Source organism: Balaenoptera physalus, assembly GCF_965194825.1.
Source record: "Balaenoptera physalus genome assembly, chromosome: 19".
NCBI classification, from domain to species: domain Eukaryota; kingdom Metazoa; phylum Chordata; class Mammalia; order Artiodactyla; family Balaenopteridae; genus Balaenoptera; species Balaenoptera physalus.
This window is the reverse complement of record NC_138900.1, coordinates 48,941,322-48,959,060: the sequence shown is the minus strand read 5'-3', so window position 1 is coordinate 48,959,060 and position 17,739 is coordinate 48,941,322. Positions and strand designations below refer to the sequence as shown.

At 59.0% G+C, this 17,739-nt stretch overlaps 2 protein-coding genes across 27 annotated transcripts; one reads left to right on the top strand and one right to left on the bottom strand.

Moving 5' to 3' along the window:
- The first annotated feature begins 42 nt into the window (after positions 1 to 42).
- MATCAP1 (microtubule associated tyrosine carboxypeptidase 1) lies at positions 43 to 8,447 on the top strand. 3 transcript variants are annotated; one of them, XM_082439691.1, is made up of 7 exons: positions 43 to 490; positions 3,090 to 3,714; positions 3,796 to 3,939; positions 4,221 to 4,353; positions 5,289 to 5,594; positions 5,698 to 5,795; positions 6,827 to 8,447. In XM_082439691.1, exons 2-7 carry the CDS (start codon positions 3,145 to 3,147, stop codon positions 6,992 to 6,994), a joined length of 1,419 nt encoding a protein of 472 aa, XP_082295817.1. In that variant the 5' UTR covers positions 43 to 490; positions 3,090 to 3,144; the 3' UTR covers positions 6,995 to 8,447. The 3 variants fall into 3 exon arrangements, with proteins under 3 accessions (XP_082295817.1, XP_082295818.1, XP_082295816.1); XM_082439692.1 differs by lacking the exon at positions 43 to 490 and adding an exon at positions 676 to 927; XM_082439690.1 differs by lacking the exon at positions 43 to 490 and adding an exon at positions 676 to 1,113.
- A 125-nt stretch (positions 8,448 to 8,572) lies between these two features.
- LOC309649517 (heat shock factor protein 4) lies at positions 8,573 to 17,688 on the bottom strand. Of its 24 annotated transcripts, none has more exons than XM_082439613.1 (15): positions 17,387 to 17,665; positions 16,701 to 16,809; positions 16,484 to 16,611; positions 16,268 to 16,392; positions 15,926 to 16,001; positions 15,721 to 15,785; positions 15,100 to 15,196; positions 14,720 to 14,847; positions 14,371 to 14,598; positions 13,739 to 13,844; positions 13,575 to 13,640; positions 9,671 to 9,770; positions 9,262 to 9,564; positions 8,806 to 9,111; positions 8,573 to 8,712 (listed from the first exon to the last, which is right to left on the bottom strand). In XM_082439613.1, the coding sequence occupies exons 1-15, from the start codon at positions 17,558 to 17,560 to the stop codon at positions 8,705 to 8,707; spliced, it is 2,019 nt and encodes a 672-aa protein (XP_082295739.1). In that variant the 5' UTR covers positions 17,561 to 17,665; the 3' UTR covers positions 8,573 to 8,704. The 24 variants fall into 24 exon arrangements, 19 of the variants coding, with proteins under 19 accessions (XP_082295739.1, XP_082295752.1, XP_082295746.1 ...); XM_082439626.1 differs by having other exon boundaries at positions 15,926 to 15,997; positions 16,327 to 16,392; XM_082439620.1 differs by having other exon boundaries at positions 17,438 to 17,664.
- Positions 17,689 to 17,739: the final 51 nt, after the last annotated feature.

Here is a 17,739-nt window from a genome sequence, read left to right as displayed (position 1 = left end):
TAAAAGTCCCCGCGAAGGTCAGGGGTTCCAAGTGCAGTGACATACCTAAGGTATCCTGGCTCCAGTTCTGAAATACGTCTGCGCCCCACCTATCCCGGCATCAGACCTGTATATGGGCTGCTTTCCCAAGCACCCGGGCTTCCACCGCTGTATGCGGACTACATCCCCACGTGTCCGTGCACCGGTAGCGAGCTCGCGTCTCCCGCGCGACTGCTGAGTCCAACTACGGAGGCGGAGGGGGCGGGCTTAAGACAACACCCCACCCAGGGGCGTGACCCGATGGCGGACCCCCTCCGGCTCTGCCTGGCCCCACCCGCAGGCATGTCCTCGGGCGCTTGAGGCCCCGGAGATTGACGTGAAACCGCGCGCCTTCGTCTGAGCGTGCGCGCGGCCGACTGCGTGCGTCACCAGCGTCGGCTCCCCAGGGCTGGGCAGCCGGCGGCCGGTGTTGCGGAGCGGGAACGGCGGCAGCGAGAAGAGGATTGAACAGGTGGGGGCGCGGCACGCGGACGGAATCCCCCCACCCCCGAGAGGCCGAGAAGGCGTTCGACGCGACCCCTCCTCATCTACCAGGGAACCCCGCTCCATTGTCCTCTGGCCCCGCCCTCCATTGGGCACGCCCTTTGCCCCATCCCCCGCCTCTTATTGGCTGGAGGTCACGCCCCTCCTCGATCTCCCAGTCCCCATTGGCTCCTCTTCCACGTTATCCTCTCCCGGAGTTTCTTATTGGCGCAGGCCACACCCTCTCATTTATCACCAGACTCCTCCTTCAGCCTGGGCTCCTCCTACAACCATCTTTCATTCATTCTGCATCTAGTGCTGGGTACTTTGGTCATGGGGGTGAATCAGACCCGTCCCTGCCCTCACGGAGTTCAGGGGATGACGGGGGGACACGGACCTAGGCTCCAACAGTGACAGCCTAGGACGGTAAAGAAGCCGCCTGGGCACTGGGAACCTCTAAGACGCTGGGAAGGCTTCCCGGAGGAAGTGAGGCCTAAACCAAGTCCTGAAGAATGGTTAAGGAGTTTGCCACGGGGAGACATTGGGAGGGCATTCTTGGCAGAAGGACCTGAGACATGAAAGAAACAGGCGTATTCTGGTAATTGCAAAGAGGTAGGTCAAATGAAAGAAGTGGAGATGAAGGGGATTAGTACAAGCAGAGGCCTGGAGACCAGTGAGGAATCCAGAAAAGTGTATAGTTAGTTGAGGGGAGGGAAGCCTGAGGCCTGAAATCTTTTCCAGCAGCTTGTCACTAGGCAGAGTGCCGGGAGGAGCGGGAGGGGATCAGAACTAGATGGGGAAGCAAAGTGCAGGGAAGGTATGATTCCAGTTCTGAGAAGGACAAGGGCTCTTGATTTCATTCCTTTATTGAGCAACTGTTCTGGGGACACAGTTGTGAACACTTAAAAGGAGAAGACAGATAATGCTCACTTGTACTTCAGATGGTGATAACTGCATCATAGGACAATACTGTGGAGAAGGGGAGGTTGTGGTGGAGAGTGTCTAGAGTAGGTTTATTTTATAGAGGGTGTGTTAGGGAGGCTTTTCTAACAAGATATTTGTACAGAAATCTGAGGAAAGTGAGAGTGACCCCTTCAGTTATATGAGGGGAAAGCACTCCAGACGGGGGACATGTTCAGTTTGAGATACCTGTTAGACATTCAAGTAAAGATGTTGAATTGAGAACTGGCAACACTAGTCTGAAGTTTATGGAAGAAGTTTGGGCTGACATATTTAATACCATGAGAGTGGATGAGATCACCTAGGGAGTGAGCATAAACGGAGAAGAGGAGAGAATTTTCCAAGTTCTGGACATTACAGTGTCAAGAGGTCAGAAAGATAGGGATTACCAGCAAGTAAGACCAAGAACAAACAGCCAGTGAGGTGGGAGAACCATGTTCCAGTGTATTTGGGAACCAAGTGGAGAACATGGCCAAGCCAAGATGAAGTCATTAACTTTGTCAAATTCTGCTGATCAATATGAAGATCATTGGTGACCTTGGTCAGATCAGTTTTGATAGAGAGTGGGGGACAAAAGCCCCCACTTGTTGTGAAATTGAAGAGAGAACAGGAAAGAAGGGATTGGAGACTGAGTATAGACGACTTGAGGTGTTGTGTTGCCCTAGGAAACCGCTGGAGGGAGATGCAGTGGAGCTGGAAAGAGTGTGGGGTCAAGTGAGGGTTTTGTTTTGTTTTTTAAGATGGAGAAATAACAACATGTGTTTATACTGATGGGAAGAATCCAGTAGAGAGGAAGAGATTGATGGTGCAGGAGATGTAGGAAAGAAGAGAAATGCTGGAGTTATGTCCCTGAGCAGGCAGGAGAGTTTGGAGGCTGGAGCCTTCAGTCAGTCCCTGGGGAGAGACTGGGTTGGACTGAGCCCTGGTACAGAGTCAGGGGTGAGTGTCCCAACACTGGCCTTGGATGACCACTAGGAAGATGCCTCTAGGGGACAGACCAAGGATTGGCTTGGATTTGCTGAAGTTTCCCTCTGCTCACGGGAAGCTGATTCTAATTTGGATTTGAGTAGATGGCCCAGAGGAGAGAGAGCATTCCAGGTGGAGGACTAGCATAAACCAGGGGCCTGCAGGCATTCAAACTGACTGAGGCCCAATCCCAATGGGCTGGAGGAAGTGGATGGAGCCAGGTGGGAGGGGCGGGGTGAGACTGAGAAAATGCCATAGGTAGAAGGCAGGTAGAAGGTAGTGAGACCCCCTCACCTGTCATCCTGGCAGCTGAGGCTACACTGTACCAAACTCCCAGTCTGGGTGGGCGCTGAGCACAGGGATTAGGATCATGAGTAGGGGCTTAGGACTTGCTCTCAGAAGCTCACAGTCTAAGGGGATTTGAGTAACCACCATCTAGCTGGGTGTATGAGACTCTTCCTCTTGCTTTCCCCCAGTCCAGCTTGCTTGGGTGAGCCTGCTGGAGGGGATGGACACTAGGGTGGAGGTGAGGGGGCAGGTTAGAACCTGGCGTCAGGTCCTGGGCCCACCAAAGGCCCAGCAAGGGCAGTGTGGATGGAGCCTGCTGGTCCTCAGGGCACACGCACTCATGCTGGCCTCCACATGCCTTTCTGTGTCTCCAGAAGTCGACCGTGTGGGGAGTTGGAGTGACCAGCTGGATGTGACCACCAGGACAGAATGGTGCTGGACTCAGGGGCTCAGGTGTATGAGCAGGCACCCCCCAGCCCGCCATCCAGTCCCTCATCCTTGGGCCATAGGCTGAGGCCCTCAGACCGAGATGGGACAGCACTGTACCCCTGGCCTCGGTCCCTGGCCTTGCCCCTGGCTCTCTCAGTCCCCTCAGCCTTGCGGCCCCGGCCTGAGCTGCAGCCCTTCTCAGAGCTGCACTTGGGCCACCGTGGCCACATGCGTCGCAGTGAGAGCACCTACACCGTAAACAGTATTGGCCGGCGGGGGGGCAGCACCCAGGGTCGGGCGCCACCTGGACGGGGACGGGACCCAGGTGGGGGCACCCTGCGGCCTGCGGCCTCCCTGCCTCACATCGCTAAGACTCGAAAGGATGCAGGCCGTGGTGCGAGCAAGAGTCCCTGCATGTTGGTGGCTCTGCGGCCAACCAACATGGACCGTGAGCGGGACAAGTTCTTCCAGTCCCATTACACCTACAACCCACAGTTCGAGTACCAGGAGCCCATGCCTACGGCTGTGCTGGAGAAGTACTGTGAGGCCTCTGGACAGTTCCTCCATCAGGTCAGTCCAGACTGCCCACCTCACCCTGGCCCTACCACCTGAGAGGCCTGGCCTGACCTGCCACTGTGGCCCTTTGTGCAGGCAGTTGGCATCATTGAGGCTGTCCTGGAGAAGTTTGGTACCTATGAACACTTTGAGGCTGCGACTGGGGGCCAGCTGCTGACCAAGTGCCAGATCTGGTCCATTGTGCGCAAATACATGCAGAAGGAGGGCTGCGCTGGGGAGGTGAGTTCGCCCTGCCTGCGAGGCCCCTTTTCCACATGCTCCAAACCAGGCTGCGGAGTGGGCAATGCCAGGCCCAGCTCTACACTGATGGAGCTAGCGACCTCGGGCAAGCCCTGTCCCTGCCCCTGCCCCGGTAAGGTGGGAGCTGGCTCCAAGCAGAGGTGGGGAAGGGTAGGTGTTGTGGCCAAGTGTCCAGCCTGGCTGCCTTGTGGCATCAGTGGGTCCACCTGCACACTGGCCCCTGGGCTGGTGGCCATGGCTCAGGGCTCTGCCGCCTGCAGGTTGTGGTGCAGCTGAGTGAGGACCTGCTGTCCCAGGCAGTGATGATGGTGGAGAACAGCCGACCAACATTGGCCATCAACCTGACTGGAGCCCGCCAGTATTGGTTGGAGGGCATGCTGCGGCACGAGATAGGTCAGGGTGGGGGTAGGCGGGTGGGCGGGTAGGGGTGAGAGGGGGCTGGGACAAGGGGGGGCAGTGAGGGTCTCCAGTAACCCCACCCCCTCTCTTTCTTCCCCTTCCCTCTGGAGGATGGGCCCCTTCCCTTCATGAGCATCTACCTCCTTCCTCTGGCTCACAGAGGTAGGCCAGAACATGCCAGCACACTGTCTGGGCTCACCCTCATTTCTTGTTCCTTCTGGGTATCTTTTCCTCCCTCTACTTCCTCTATGATTTCCTTTGACAGTGGGGCAAGAGTGCTGAGGCCCAGACAGGCCAGAGGGAGAGCCCTAAGGGTCCCACAAGCCCAGCCAACATGCAGGCTCTCCCTGGTGGGTGGAAGTTCAGATCCTGGGAATGGAATTAGCTGAAGACACACAGAGCTTGGTTTAGGAGGGGATAGGGCCAGGCTGGAAAAGCGAGCATGGGACACTAATTACTATTCTTTTCTGTCTGTCCCTCCTCATCAAGAATCCTGTTGCTCTGGGCAAAAGGTGGTTTTTGCTGGGGACATCAGCATGATATGGGCATGCAGGATGTGGGGCTGGGGTAGTGTGTGAGTTCCTGCACCTCTCTGGGGGCTTGGGGGTCAGTGTGAGTTTGGGAGAGTTTGTGTGTGTGTGTGTGTGTGTGTGTGTGTGTGTAGCCCTGGACGGGTGAGGGAGGGTTCATGTATGTGAGACTCTGGATCCTTGGGTGTGAGTTCACCTGAGGAGAGTCTTCATGCTGCCTGGGGTTGGGTGAGTATGAGTTTGGGGTGGAGGGGACTTGTGTAAGAGCCTGAGTTTAGAGGCATAAGGATATGTGAGTCGCTGGCTAGAGGTCCAGCTGGGCAGACCAGGACCCAGGCCGGGCAGGAGGGTCCCTTGGATGCGCGGCCCAGCGCAGCCTCTCCCTCGCCCACCCCACAGGTACCCACTACCTGCGGGGCGTGAACAACGCGCGGCAGCCATGGCACAGCGCCGAGGGCCGGCTGCAGTATGGGCTGCGGCCAGCGAACCCCACCGAGGAGGGCCTGGCCAGCCTGCACAGTGTGCTGTTCCGCAAGCAGCCCTTCCTGTGGCGCGCCGCGTTGCTCTACTACACCATCCACCGCGCCGCGCACATGTCCTTCCGCCAGCTGTTCCAGGACTTGGCGCGCTACGTGCAGGACGCCGACGTGCGCTGGGAGTACTGCGTGCGCGCCAAGCGCGGCCAGACTGACACCTCGCTGCCCGGTGGGCGCCTGTGCGGTGGGGAGTGTCCTGATCTGTGGCAGGGGTGCGGGGGGGTGCAGGTGGGGCTTTGGGCGTAGGGCTCACGGCCCTCCCATGTCCACAGGCTGCTTCAGCAAGGATCAGGTGTACCTAGATGGCATCGTGCGCATTCTGCGGCATCGCCAGACCATCGATTTCCCGCTGCTGACCTCGCTGGGCAAGGTGAGGGACCACGGGCCTTCAGAGGACCCAGCCAGCTCTCCCCCTCACTGCAGTATTCCCTGAGCCTTGAGCCTCTGATTGGAACTCAACTGAGGACTGGGTGCCAGGCCTTTCTAATGGGGGGGAGCGTGGGTGGAGGTGAGCACAGGAGGTGAAATGACAGTCTGGCAGCCAATACAGGTGCTTGAGCCAGCCCACAGGTGTGTGTGTGTAGACACTGCACTTCAAAGGAGGTGAGCATTCCAGGCCAAGGGAGCAGTCAGGAAGGCCTGGGGAAGGAGGCTGGAGAAATGGCCAGGGAACAAGTCCTTGGCCCTGGGTATTTGTGCCAGGCTGAGGAAGTCGAATTTCATCCAAAGCAATGGGGAATCCTAGGAGCTTTGAGCAGAAGAGTGGCACAGGTGGTTTGCTTTAGAAGGCTCCCTCTGTCATATGGGAGGAGAGGCCTAGGGAAGGGAGTGCAGGGGGAAAAGGAGGAGGCCTTTCCAATCACTTTTGCAGAATTGATGGTGGTCTGGCAAAACCCAGCAGTGGCCATGCAGTTGGAGAGGAAGCGGCAAGCTGGAGAGATCTTCAGAGACTGGATCTTTTTAACTCAGTGGCCACTCTGAGTGGGAGGGTGACAGATTCTAAGCCCCCACCTGGAATGTGACCTAGGGGACTGTGAGGAGGGTGGGGATGGCATAAGCGGCACCCAGTAATGTTGGATATGGGGAGTCTGAGGTGCCTGAGGGATATCCCGGGGGAGGTGTTCAGAAGGCAGTTGGATACCCAGGTTTGGAGGTGAGGGGGGAAGCTGGACTGGAGACAGGAGTGGGATTGTAGGACATAGATAATAAAAGAAGGTGTTGAGAGAAAGAGCAAACACCCAGGACTGAGCCTCAGGGTACATAACATTGGGAGTGGATCAGGAGGGGAAAGGGAGGAGTTCCAGGAGCAAAGGGCTATGGGCCATTGCAAGAGAGCTGGGACCAGCTGCCTGAAAGCCAGGGCACCCTGCCTACTCCTGAGGCCCAGCTTTCTTCCTGCAGGTGTCCTATGAGGATGTAGATCACCTTCGGCCCCATGGGGTGCTGGACAACACCCGGGTGCCCCACTTCATGCAGGACTTAGCACGCTACCGGCAGCAGCTGGAGCACATCATGACCACCAACCGGCTGGATGAGGCAGAGCTGGGCCGCCTGCTGCCTGATGACTGATACTGATTGAGGGCTACAGGCAGAGGCCCTGGAAAGAGGGCTCCAGATCAGCCCCCAGAACATGAAGCTGGCTGCTCTGTGCTTCCACAGCCTGCACGTTTCTTGGGGAATGGGGAGGGCAGAAGCATTTCAGGAGGGAGGAGAGGCAACAGGAGAGAATTTGTGTCCCTTGCTAGCCTCCTTGGACCCTGAAGGCCAACAGCAGCATGTCAGGCAAACTAAATCTGCCCTCCTGTCTCCAGCTGCCTTTTGAGCAGAGGAAAAGCCTGGGGGCAGGAGGGAAGCTGAGAATGGATGGGGATGGGGGGGTGGTTTGGGAGTAGAAACTTGTTCTTGCATGAGATGGCTTTGGGTGTCTGCATACTCCAGTCTTTTCCTCCCCCACCTGGCCCCTTGGTGCTCCTTCAGCTTTCATGCTGTCTACCTCTCACTGGGTCCTGGTGGGGATCTCCCTTCTTCTGGGGTGATTGCCTGAGCCTGAGGTCCTGGCTTTCACACAGACTCAAGGAGCAGGGATCCTGGTAGTAGAGACCCAGCTGGGCTGGGGTGTGCTTTCCAGCATTTTGCCTCTCCCACTGTCATGTATTTATTCCTTATTTATGTGCTCTACTTACTGGGGCTGGGACGCAGCAGCTTCTGAAGGTTCGGTGGAGGGAACAGGGCTCCTCTGGAAGGCACCGACTGTTCCTAGCTCCACTGACACACACACACACACACACACACACACACACACACACACGCCTTGTGAATCAAGCCAAGAGCTCACCTGGCCCTGCCTTCATCCCCTGCACTGGCCTCTACTGTCCCTGTCTTTGCCCACCCCCTCACAGCTGGTCTCTGGCAGAGGTTGGCATAGCCTGGCAGCAGCCACAATCAAGCCTGAGGTGCAGGCCCCTTGTTGTTCCTAGTTCTGAGCCCCTTCTAGACCAGGAGAGGTGCCAAGATGATTGTTGCTTCCAGTTTCACCTCAGACTCAGCTGTGTGAGGTTGACCCTGTCCTACTCCCTCCCTTGGCCTTAGTTTTCCCATCTGAAAACTTGGAAACACAGCTGGAAAGTCCTTATTCATTTAGTTAGTGAATAGGTATAGAGCGCCTTCTTTGTACCAGTTAACTGGTCACAACCCTCACTGAGCTCCCAGTCCTGAGAGAAGCCAGACAATTAAAACAATTACAATGAACTGTGTGGGCTCTGCCTACTTGAGATCCCTTTCTCTTTCTCTCTCCTAATCTCACTTCCCAAGGTGGTGAGCTCTAGCCCTGTCTAAGTGGAAAGAAGTACCCTTTTCCTGGCTCTTTGTGCCAGGCCTAGGGGCTTTCATGAGGTGGGGCTGGTGACTACACATGTCCCCAAATGGTTCACGAGGATAAAAGGGCTGTGGATCAGGGCCCAAGGGTCTGGCCCTTGTCCCACTGGGGACCTGGGTCTGGGGTCTCCAGGGGTACAGCTTGGGCTATTGAGGATGGAAAGGGGTTGAGGACTGGGCCGTGGGCACAGGGCTGCCCAGGTCATTGGGACTTAGAGGTACAAATCCACACCCTAGTTCCTGGGCAAAGAACCAGAATCACAGAGTCCAAGCTGACCCTCCAGAGTTTATTCACTTTCAGTGGTACTGGGCCAGATGGAGCCTTCGTGGCATCTGACCCCAGCAGGGCAGGATCCTAGATCCCATCCTGCTAGGGCGAGGAGCGGCCTGTCAGCGTTAAGGCTTTCAGGAATCTAGAAATGACGGAAGGGGTGTGGTCAGTCAGGTGGAGCCCTCCCTCCGCCTCCCAGGCCACGCCCTCCCGCCAGGTTTGGTCGGCCTCACACCTTCAGATTCGTCCCCAGCCCCTAGGTCGGGCTCCGGCTCCAGTTCTGGCTCTGGTTCTGTCCCTGGCTCTGGTTTCGGATCCATTTGGGGTTCCAACTCCGGCTCAGCCCCTTCAGAGGTCTCAGCTTCCAGCTCTGGCTCAGTTTCCTCGAGGGTTCCGGATTGCGCTGCCTCGGAGTCCTCAGGACCCAGGGCCTCATCGCAATCTGAAGCTCTGGGCAGCCAGGGGCATGCGGTCCCTGAGCCAGCTTCCTCAGGAGTCCAGTGGCCTGGGCATGGAGGGTCGTAGCTTCGTTCTCGGTAGCCTGCGGCGGAGGTGGGAGTGTCTCAGGCTCATTTTACCCCTCTGAGGTTTCCTCTGCACACATGCGGGTCTTTGGGGAAGACCTCAACTCCGTGCTCCCACGCCACGCCCCCTCCTCTGACATAGGCCCCACCCCCGCGCGCGCTCTCACCCGTGCCCACGTGCTGCCAGTCCCAGGCGGGGTCGGGCGCGCGCACGGTTCGCTGGGCGCAGCTCAGCAGCTCCTGGCAGGCGGCTTCGCCCTTGCTTTGCACCAGCAGCAGCAGGCGGCGTACCCTGCGCTCGGCATCAGGCAGCGCGTCCAACGCCTCGTATTCGGGCCCGGTGAGCACGCCCCGTGCCAGCAGCGCATCCAGCAGCAGCCCCGAGTCCGACTGCAGCGTCTCTACCAGGCGTTTCCGCTCGCGGTCGATCGTCTCTGATGGCCTCTCCTGCGTGTTGCCCATGGTGAGGGCTGCATGGGAGGTGGGGGGAGACAGGGAGTGGGGGCCGGAGCTCCCCTGACCTTGACCTCTCTCCCAGGGCCCCAGTGAACACCCGTGACTGGGGTCTAAGTTCACCTCGATCTCGGCAGTCAGCGGCAGGCCAGCTCCATAGTGCAGCACAGGATCCGTCCTCCTGCCTCCCTGGCCTCTTCTGTCCCATCTCCTCAGGCTCCTCCTTCGGTCCATAAATGTTAACTGTGGCTTTCCAAGGACCCTTACCTACTCTGACAGCTCTCCCCAAGCATGTCCTCCCTCCTGAGCCCCTGCCACCTGCAGATCCTGCGATCAATTCAGACCCAGTTTATCCAAACTAACTTCTCTTTCCCAACCTGCTTCCCCAACTTAATAGGCAGAAAGACCTACAACTGATCCTGATACCCCACACCCAGCTTGCAGTCAAGTTCTTCCCAGTCTTTCCAATATTTCTGTCAACGTCACCACTTACTTAGTCTAGCCTTTCACTTCCATCCTAGACCCTGCAGAGCCCCGAATCCCCCCTCTCCCAGATCCCGAAGTGCTAAGAGCCTCCGCTGCTCCTCTCACCAGCTGGAGGAAGTCCAGACCCCTTATCCTGAGGTCCATCCTTCCAGGACAGGCCCTGCCCCTGCACCACCTCACCAATGCCACCACCATGTTGTAACCTCAAAGTGGTCTCATGGTCTCTCCTGGTTCTAATACCTGAGCAGGGATACCTGAATTCTCTTGAGTCTTAGCTCTGACCGAGATCTCCAGACATCACCTGAGGCCAAACTGTCTCCCTGCTGCCCTGGGAATGATTTACAGCCATCATCTTTAAGTACCCAGGGCCCAACTCATAAAAGCTACCAGCAAATATTGAATTTTCACTGTTTTCCTCCATAGAGCCTCCCATTTTGAGAGGCTGTCTCTCCCAAACAGCAGGTGTTAGGCAGAAATTAATCTGCTTTGTTCATTTATTGACAACCAAGGACAATGGCCCATCTCCTCTTGGGTGGCCTGACCCACGCAGCAAGGCCCCTGGCATTAAGGGCAATTAGGTCAGGCCCTGGACCACTCCCTCTCTCAGCCCATCTCCCCTGGCCTTGGCTTTGTCCACAAAACACCCTCCTGGGTCTCGTCCTCCCTTTGGGGTCCCTCCTTTACCTCCTTACCTGGTTCCAGGTCTAGGATTTGGTCCTAGCCCCCATCCTGCTTCCCAGGTCTCACTACCTGGTGTCATGCTATGCCTCCCTGGTCATTTCACCCCTCCTAGCCATACTGAAGTGTCAGCCCTTCCCCCAGGCCATGAGCAGAGACCAGGACTACCCTTTACCCCTCTCTCTCCCTTCATGTCCCATCAGGGACAAATGCTACTCCTCCACTTCTCAGTGAGTTATCAGCATCTCCCTCAACCCCTCTATGGTCATCTCATCTCCTATAACAGTCTCTCTCAGTACCGCTCACTCCTATCCCATCACTCCCACAGAATAGCGACTTTGACAACTCTCTGGGGTAGGGCTTTTGTCCCCATTTTACAGATAAGGGGACAGGCTCAGCGAGATCAACTGGCAGAAGTGGAATCTGACTTGCTCCAGCCTGAACTACAAGGTCTCCTGCCAAGCAAAATGTCAGCCGTAACTACCTGTCCCCCACACCCCCACAGCTTATCAGAGAGAATCCAGACTATCTGTTCACTTCCCACCCCCTGGACAGCCAGGCTTTCCCCCACTTCCCTCCACCACTCAGTACTGGCACTTTCCAAACTTTGCAGATGCTGTTGCCTAGGCCTGGAATGCCCTTTCCTCCCTCCATGCTGTGGATCCATCCTCCAAGATTCAAATGTCCCCTCATCCACCCCAATGCCTGAGTGTCCCACAAGCAGACTGGTTCCTTCTCCTCTGTACCCCAGTGAACAACATATACCCTCACCACTAGGCTGACATCACTGCACTGTGTACTGTGGATCCTCTGTCCTCTTCTCTTGAGGTTTCCAGAGCCTGTCCCCCAAATCGAGTGCAGGAAGGGAGGGAGGACAGAACCCACTCTGTACAGGTGCAGAGGGAGGGGGAAGATTAGACTGGCCCCTCCTTCTCTCTCACGCCTCCCCAAGTTCTTTTCATGTTAGCCTCCTCCTTCCATTACCCCGAGTCCTGTCCTCTGTCCTGTCTGGGGTGCAGAGACCCCAGCTGGTCCGGGTCCTCTCCCTGAAACTCAATGCTCAGAAGTGAATACCGAAGTTATCTCCTTCAGTGGTCACAGCCCAGATCCTTCCCGGAGCACCAGGCAGCTCCAGTTACGAGGCGTGGACGGGGTCTCTGCCGCCCTCCCCACCTCGCTCCCCGCGCGTCCGTCTGCTAGGGAGCGAAGGTGGTGGAAAACTGCGGGAGCCTTTGCGCACGTGCGAACCCTTAACTCCCCTCCACCCAGCCCCAGAGCTAGAGTCCTGCCGAGGGGCGGGGCTCACAGACCTCCTTCGGGCGCGGCTGGTTTTGGTGGGGTGCGGATTTTGCCCAAACTCAGTTTCTCTTCCCTACCGCAGCCGGGGGTCGGGGGGGCTCCCGATCCGTGCGCTCCCGGCGGCCCCACTCACGGGTCGAGCCTCGGCGGGGCAGGAGATGACAAGGCAGAAAGGGCCGGGCGGGGTGGGGATGGAAGCAGCAGCTGCGGCGGGGGCGGGGCGGCCAGGGCTGCCGGGAACCGCGAGGGGGTGGGGAAAGGGGGCCGTTCTTCCCGGGACGCGGGGAGGCAGGCCACAGAGGTCGCGTACCGCCTGGGCTCGTACACGTAGTCGGCTTTCCCTCTTCACCCCGGGCACGCCGGCTGAGTCGGGGAGGGGACAGTTAAGCCCGCGGCCCCAAGTACCCCGGCAATTCCCAGGCGTTTTACACCTATCCTCTCGTCGACCCATCTCTGCCTGTCACAGACAAGGCTCAGAGGAGACCAGCTTACCCAGGCTCACAGAACGGATGCACTGCGGTGCCGGGTGTGACGCCAAAAGCCCCCGCTTCCCGGAGGTCGCAGTGGCCACGCGCCAGCCCTGGATTCGGACCCGGAGGATGGGGCCTAAGCAGGAGAACTAGGGGCAGGCTCCCCAAACACCTCCACCCTTCAAGGGTTCCTCGATTAAATATTAAAGCCCTAGGATCTGGACGCTGCTACGAATGCCAAGTCGCCCCCCACCCATGACTTCTGTGCTCCATGGTCGGTAGAGAAAAGAGAACAGAAACACAGAAAAAAACGCAGTTTTATGCAGGGCTCGGTATTGGAGAGGGGCTGCCAAAGTAGGAGGGGCTTCACTCAGCCTCCAGCAGGGGCTCAAGGAAGCCGAGCTGGGCGTGCTACCGGCCAGCCCGCCCCCTCAGCCAGGCTGGTTTCAGAGTGGAGAGGGCTCTCAGGGGGAGGGGTTGGCCCCTGGGCCCAGGTAGGAGGCGCGGCTCTCAGGGGTGCTGTAAATGGTTAAAGCTCCCGGCAGGCTGAGGGCTGGGCCTCCCAAAGCGGCTTGGACATCCAGCAGGAGTGGTGCCCCCAGCATGGAGTCCTTCCCTAGGAGGAGCGGGGCTGTGCTCAGCGCGGAGAAACGGTCGCCTCCTTTCTTCAGGGAAGGAGAGCCTCACTCGCCTTGCCCTCCGGTCAGTTAGGATGAAACATCCACTCTCAACCTCCCCACTCTCTTCCAGTGGCTCAAGCAGCTTAAGCAGTACTCTGCAGAGCAGCCTGACTCGGGGGGATTTCCCTCCAAAACACCAACTGCCCAGCCCACACAATCGTGGTAGCTCCGGCCCCTTAGGGCCACCCCCAGGTCCTGAGTCACCACAATTATTACCTGGCCCTGGAGAATTTAACCCCTTGACCGCCAGCTCAGTCTCACCCTTCTCTGGAACCAAGGGCTGCAACTGCATAAGAGAACCCCAGGAAGCAGCTGGGGAGGGGAGCTGGGGCTTTGGCTGAGGGAGAACAGCTGTGGACTAAAGGGCTTGGCTGAACAACCCTGAACCCCCTGCCCTCCCCACCCCCATCTTACCAGGGACAGCTCCATGTCTAAGTCCATGAGAGTCCACTCCCGCCCTTGGAGGCTGGTGCCCAGCACCTAGGGGGAGCTCTGGGTCAATGGTGTCCTCCCCAGGCTGCACAAACAGCTGGACCCCACCAAGCCCCATGCCCCTGCCCTACTGAAGGTGTACTCACATCTAGGGGCCCTGCAGGCTCCACACTTTCAGGGGGGGCCCGAAGCAGCATTGGAGGCAACAGACTCTCCGGGCTTCGGGCTCCTCTCTCCAGGTCCAGAGGCCCCCTGTGCACGGAAAACTGCCGTTGGCCTGCAGTGCCCAACCCCACCCCCCATTAGGTTCCCAAGGAACCTGAATACATCAGGATCTAAATCTGACAACATATAGAAAATGCTGGAAGAGGATCCCACACACACACATAGAGGGGCACACAGAGAGTGCCTCTGCCTCCTACTTTTGGCCTGAGGTTTGGGTTGTGTCTCCTCCCTATGCAATTATCAATACCAGTGGTTCTTAAACTGTTGTGTACTTTACAATCTTTACAAACACCCCAGTGGTTGCATTTAAAATGCAGATTCCTGAGCCCTACCACTGAGATGTTTCCACTTTCCACGGGCCTCTGAAGCTGGTACTCCTTAGAGCAGCTCTGAGAAATCAGGTGACACCGTGGTACCCAACCGACGCCCACCACCCCCCTGAGCCAGCCACCAAGGGGCAGAGAAGGCTGGGAAGTCTGGGGGCTAGTTAGTGCTGATCTAGCTGCAGAAGTGGCCCACAGGGCTTACAGTCAAAAATGGTCTCTCTGCTCACCTGTCAGGAACCTCCCTGGGGCCTCTTGGTTCAGGCTGCTGGGCACTCCTGGGCCCCTCGGGGCTGAGGCTCCCTTTCCCTTCCAGGATGGCCTGCACCACAGCCACAGGCAGCGGTGGGGGTGCTGTCACGCAGAAGTCACACTCGTTTGGGGCCAGGGCCAGCCCGGCCTCGCCTTCCCCCCCTGGGCTGGCTGGCTCTTCTTTGAGCAGTGCCAGGCCCTTCTCCCTGCACCAGAGAAAAGCTTCAGCCAGACCCTGGCACTGACCTCTCCCCCATCCCCACAGCCATCTGGGCTGCCAGGCCCTCCGCCACAGGCTCCCCAGAGGGCAGCCCCTGTCCCTCTTACCTCCTGCCACCACTGGAGGGAGAAAGCCTGGTTCCTTCAGGGGATGTAGAGTCTTCCGGAATGTCAGAGATGATGGGGCCCCTGGCCCTGTGAGGGCTGCTGAGGCCCAGGGTGGTCTCTGGGAGAGGCTGTAAGTAGAAGATGAGGCCCAGCCCTTCACCTCAAGCCACAGGGTGAGCCAGAACCCAACCAGTACCACATGGGCTAGATCTAAGGGGGAAGGTTTGAGGGAGGAGGCTGGGCCCATGCTGGGGAGCCTGGGTCTGGTGGGAGGGAAGGCTGGCCTCCATCTTCTCTTCTTTTTGGGGAATGGGGAAAGGGAACAGGCTCTCCATAAACCGAGCTGTGCTCTAAGGAAGAGAGGAGAAGCAAAAACCTACCGACTGGATAAAGTAGGGGTCCTGCAGGAGGGCACCAGGTAGGGGGCAGGCGTTGAATTTGGCTGGTGCTGGGCACCCCTCATCCAGCATCAGGGACCTGTGCAGGGTGGCCAGGGCACAGGCAGGGGGCTGGGTAGGTTCATCTCCCATGCCCCTCAGCCTGCACCACCTCCCTCCCACAGGCCCCAGCAGCCAAGTCAGCAGAGCTGAGGCCTGTTGCCAGGGCATCAGTCACATGCTGGAGGCAGAAGGGGCTCCCCCCAGAGATGGGGGCCCTTTGGGGGTAGAGAGGGGAGGGAGGGAGCATGGTTTGAGACCCAGACCCTCTGCTGTTGGGATGCTTTGGGGTGAGGGGGAAGGGGATGACGGGGTGGAAATTCGGGGTTAAGGTCCTGGAACTGAGGGGTCTGAGAGTGGGGGTTTGGTGGTAGGGTTGGGGGTAGAGGGGGAAAGCCCTGGAAGGGGGCCCTTGGGGGGATGGCCATTGGGTGAGGAAGACTGTAATGCAGGGGAAAAGAATGAGGATTCCAGGTGAAGGGGCTTCTGGAGGAGAAGGAGTCCTGCCTGGGTTTCTGTGAGGGTCCTGGAAGGGGTGGGGGCGTCCCTGGGTTTCTCACTCACAGCTTTCTCTTAGTTCCTGTGCTGCTGGACCCCGCCTGAAGTGGCCCAAAGAGGCACTGGATCAGCTGAAGAGAAAGCAAAGGGTTAACTCATACTTTGGACCTTGCCCCCCACCCTAATGAGGCACTCCAGGTGGCTTCCAGGACTGGGGGGGGGGTACGTTCAGGAGTGAGAGAGAGAAGTGGGGTAGGGGGGAGAGGAACACCTTGCCAATGACCCGGTGCTGCTGACCGTGGCTCTGCCGCAGCGTCACCACCTCCCTCCACAAGATCTCGTTCTGCCTGGGGGAAAGGCGTGGGAGGGTGCTGAGGCATCTGAGAGTTCGCCCGGTCACCACCCCCCACAGAATGGCAGGCCTGAACCCGCGCCCACTCGGATGATCATCCGTCCATAGACAACAGACTTCCTCAGCTCGGCCCATTGGTCTTGATGGAGGCGCCAAGGCACGAGAGAGGAAGGAGCTGCCCAGAAACGCCTGGAAGCCAGTGCCCTCTCGCCCAGACCCCCCCTTCCCCCTCCCCATCCTCCTCCGCCCCCTCCCCCGCACTGCCTGAGCTCCCGCAGCCGCGCCTCGGTGCTCTCCTGCACTCCCCGAAAAGCCTGCACCTCGCCCAGAAGCCGGCCCAGGTCCTCAGGGCGCCAGCGGCCGTCGTCGCCGCGCAGCGCAGGCACCTGCAGGTGGGAGGCACCCTCAAGTCACAGTCGCAGGAAACAGCTGTCCCACCTACACCCGGGTTTGCTGGTTCCTGCAGGCCGCCCCCACCTTACGCCGCACGCGTTCCAGTAATTGCTCTCGGCCGCGCACGAAGCTCGGGTGCTGGAACTCGACGTGGTCCCGTTCCGGCCTCAGCAGGCCACCCTGCTCGATGCTCACCACCTTCCGAAAACCGTCTAGGGAGTAGGGCGTGGGGGCGTAAATTGCCCCGTCCCCGCGCACCAAGTCACCCACGCCCGCGTCCCGCCCGGCCCTAGGGACTCACACATGTTGAGCTGCCGCACAAAGCTCGCCATATTGCTGTGCTTGAAGTACTGGGGCAGCACTTCCTTGGCGAAGCGGCTCTGGTCGCTGACGAGGAAACTGGTCCCGCTCTGTGGAGAACGTCGCCCGCCCACCCACCGTGCGGGCGGAGACCAGACGACACCGTGAGCTGTGCCCGCCCACGGCCAAGCCAGCGCTCTAGCGCGCGCATACACACTCGCACTCACTCTGGGGACCGAGACTGCCATTCGTGGGGACGTGGGACGAGGCCAGGCCAGAACCAGCTCTGGCCTAGCCTGGGGCGACCACAATCTCCATCCCAGCCCACCCAGACTCCGTACTCGGTTCTCTGAAAGGAGGAGCAGAGGCCAAACCTGGGTTCCAGCCCCGGACGGCTCCCAGACCCGCGATGTGACTCTGAACTAGAACCAGGCCCAGCCTTTCCCTTCTCCTGGCCTCTGTGTTCCAACCTGTCTGACGGGCAGGGTGGGAACTAAATGACCTGGAAGATCCTTCGGGTTCTAGGTCTCCTCCAGAAGGCTCCTACCCTTTCCTCTGCCCAGAGGAAGTCGCCTCACCTCCATCTCGAATACCCCCTCCAAGCCGTCGCATACCCTGGACGGCTGAATCAAGGGACCCTCAGCCCCGTCCCAGGCAGGGATTGGGTGAGCGTGGACGTTCACTGACGTGGAGGAATCCCGGGGACCACTGAGGAAGTCGAAAGGCCCCAGCCCTCACCGGGCTCCAGCGGATCAGGTGGTCGGTGCCCGGGTCGCCCACCAGCGCCCACAGCTTGCCAAGGAAGGCTGGCACGGGGCTAGGGCCCGGCTCCGTGGGCAGCGCGGCTGGCGCTTCCTGCATGGCGCAGTCCCGGCCCCGTTTAGCACTTGGGCCCGGCCGCCGCGGGCTTGTCAAAGCCGCGGAAAGTGCTGCGTTTGCCGCCCGCTCCGCCCTACTCCGCCTCCCGGCGCCGGGTCAGGTGGGGGCCACGTGCGAACCAGCGGGGCGGGGCTTTGACCGCGGCCTCAGCACTGGCAGAC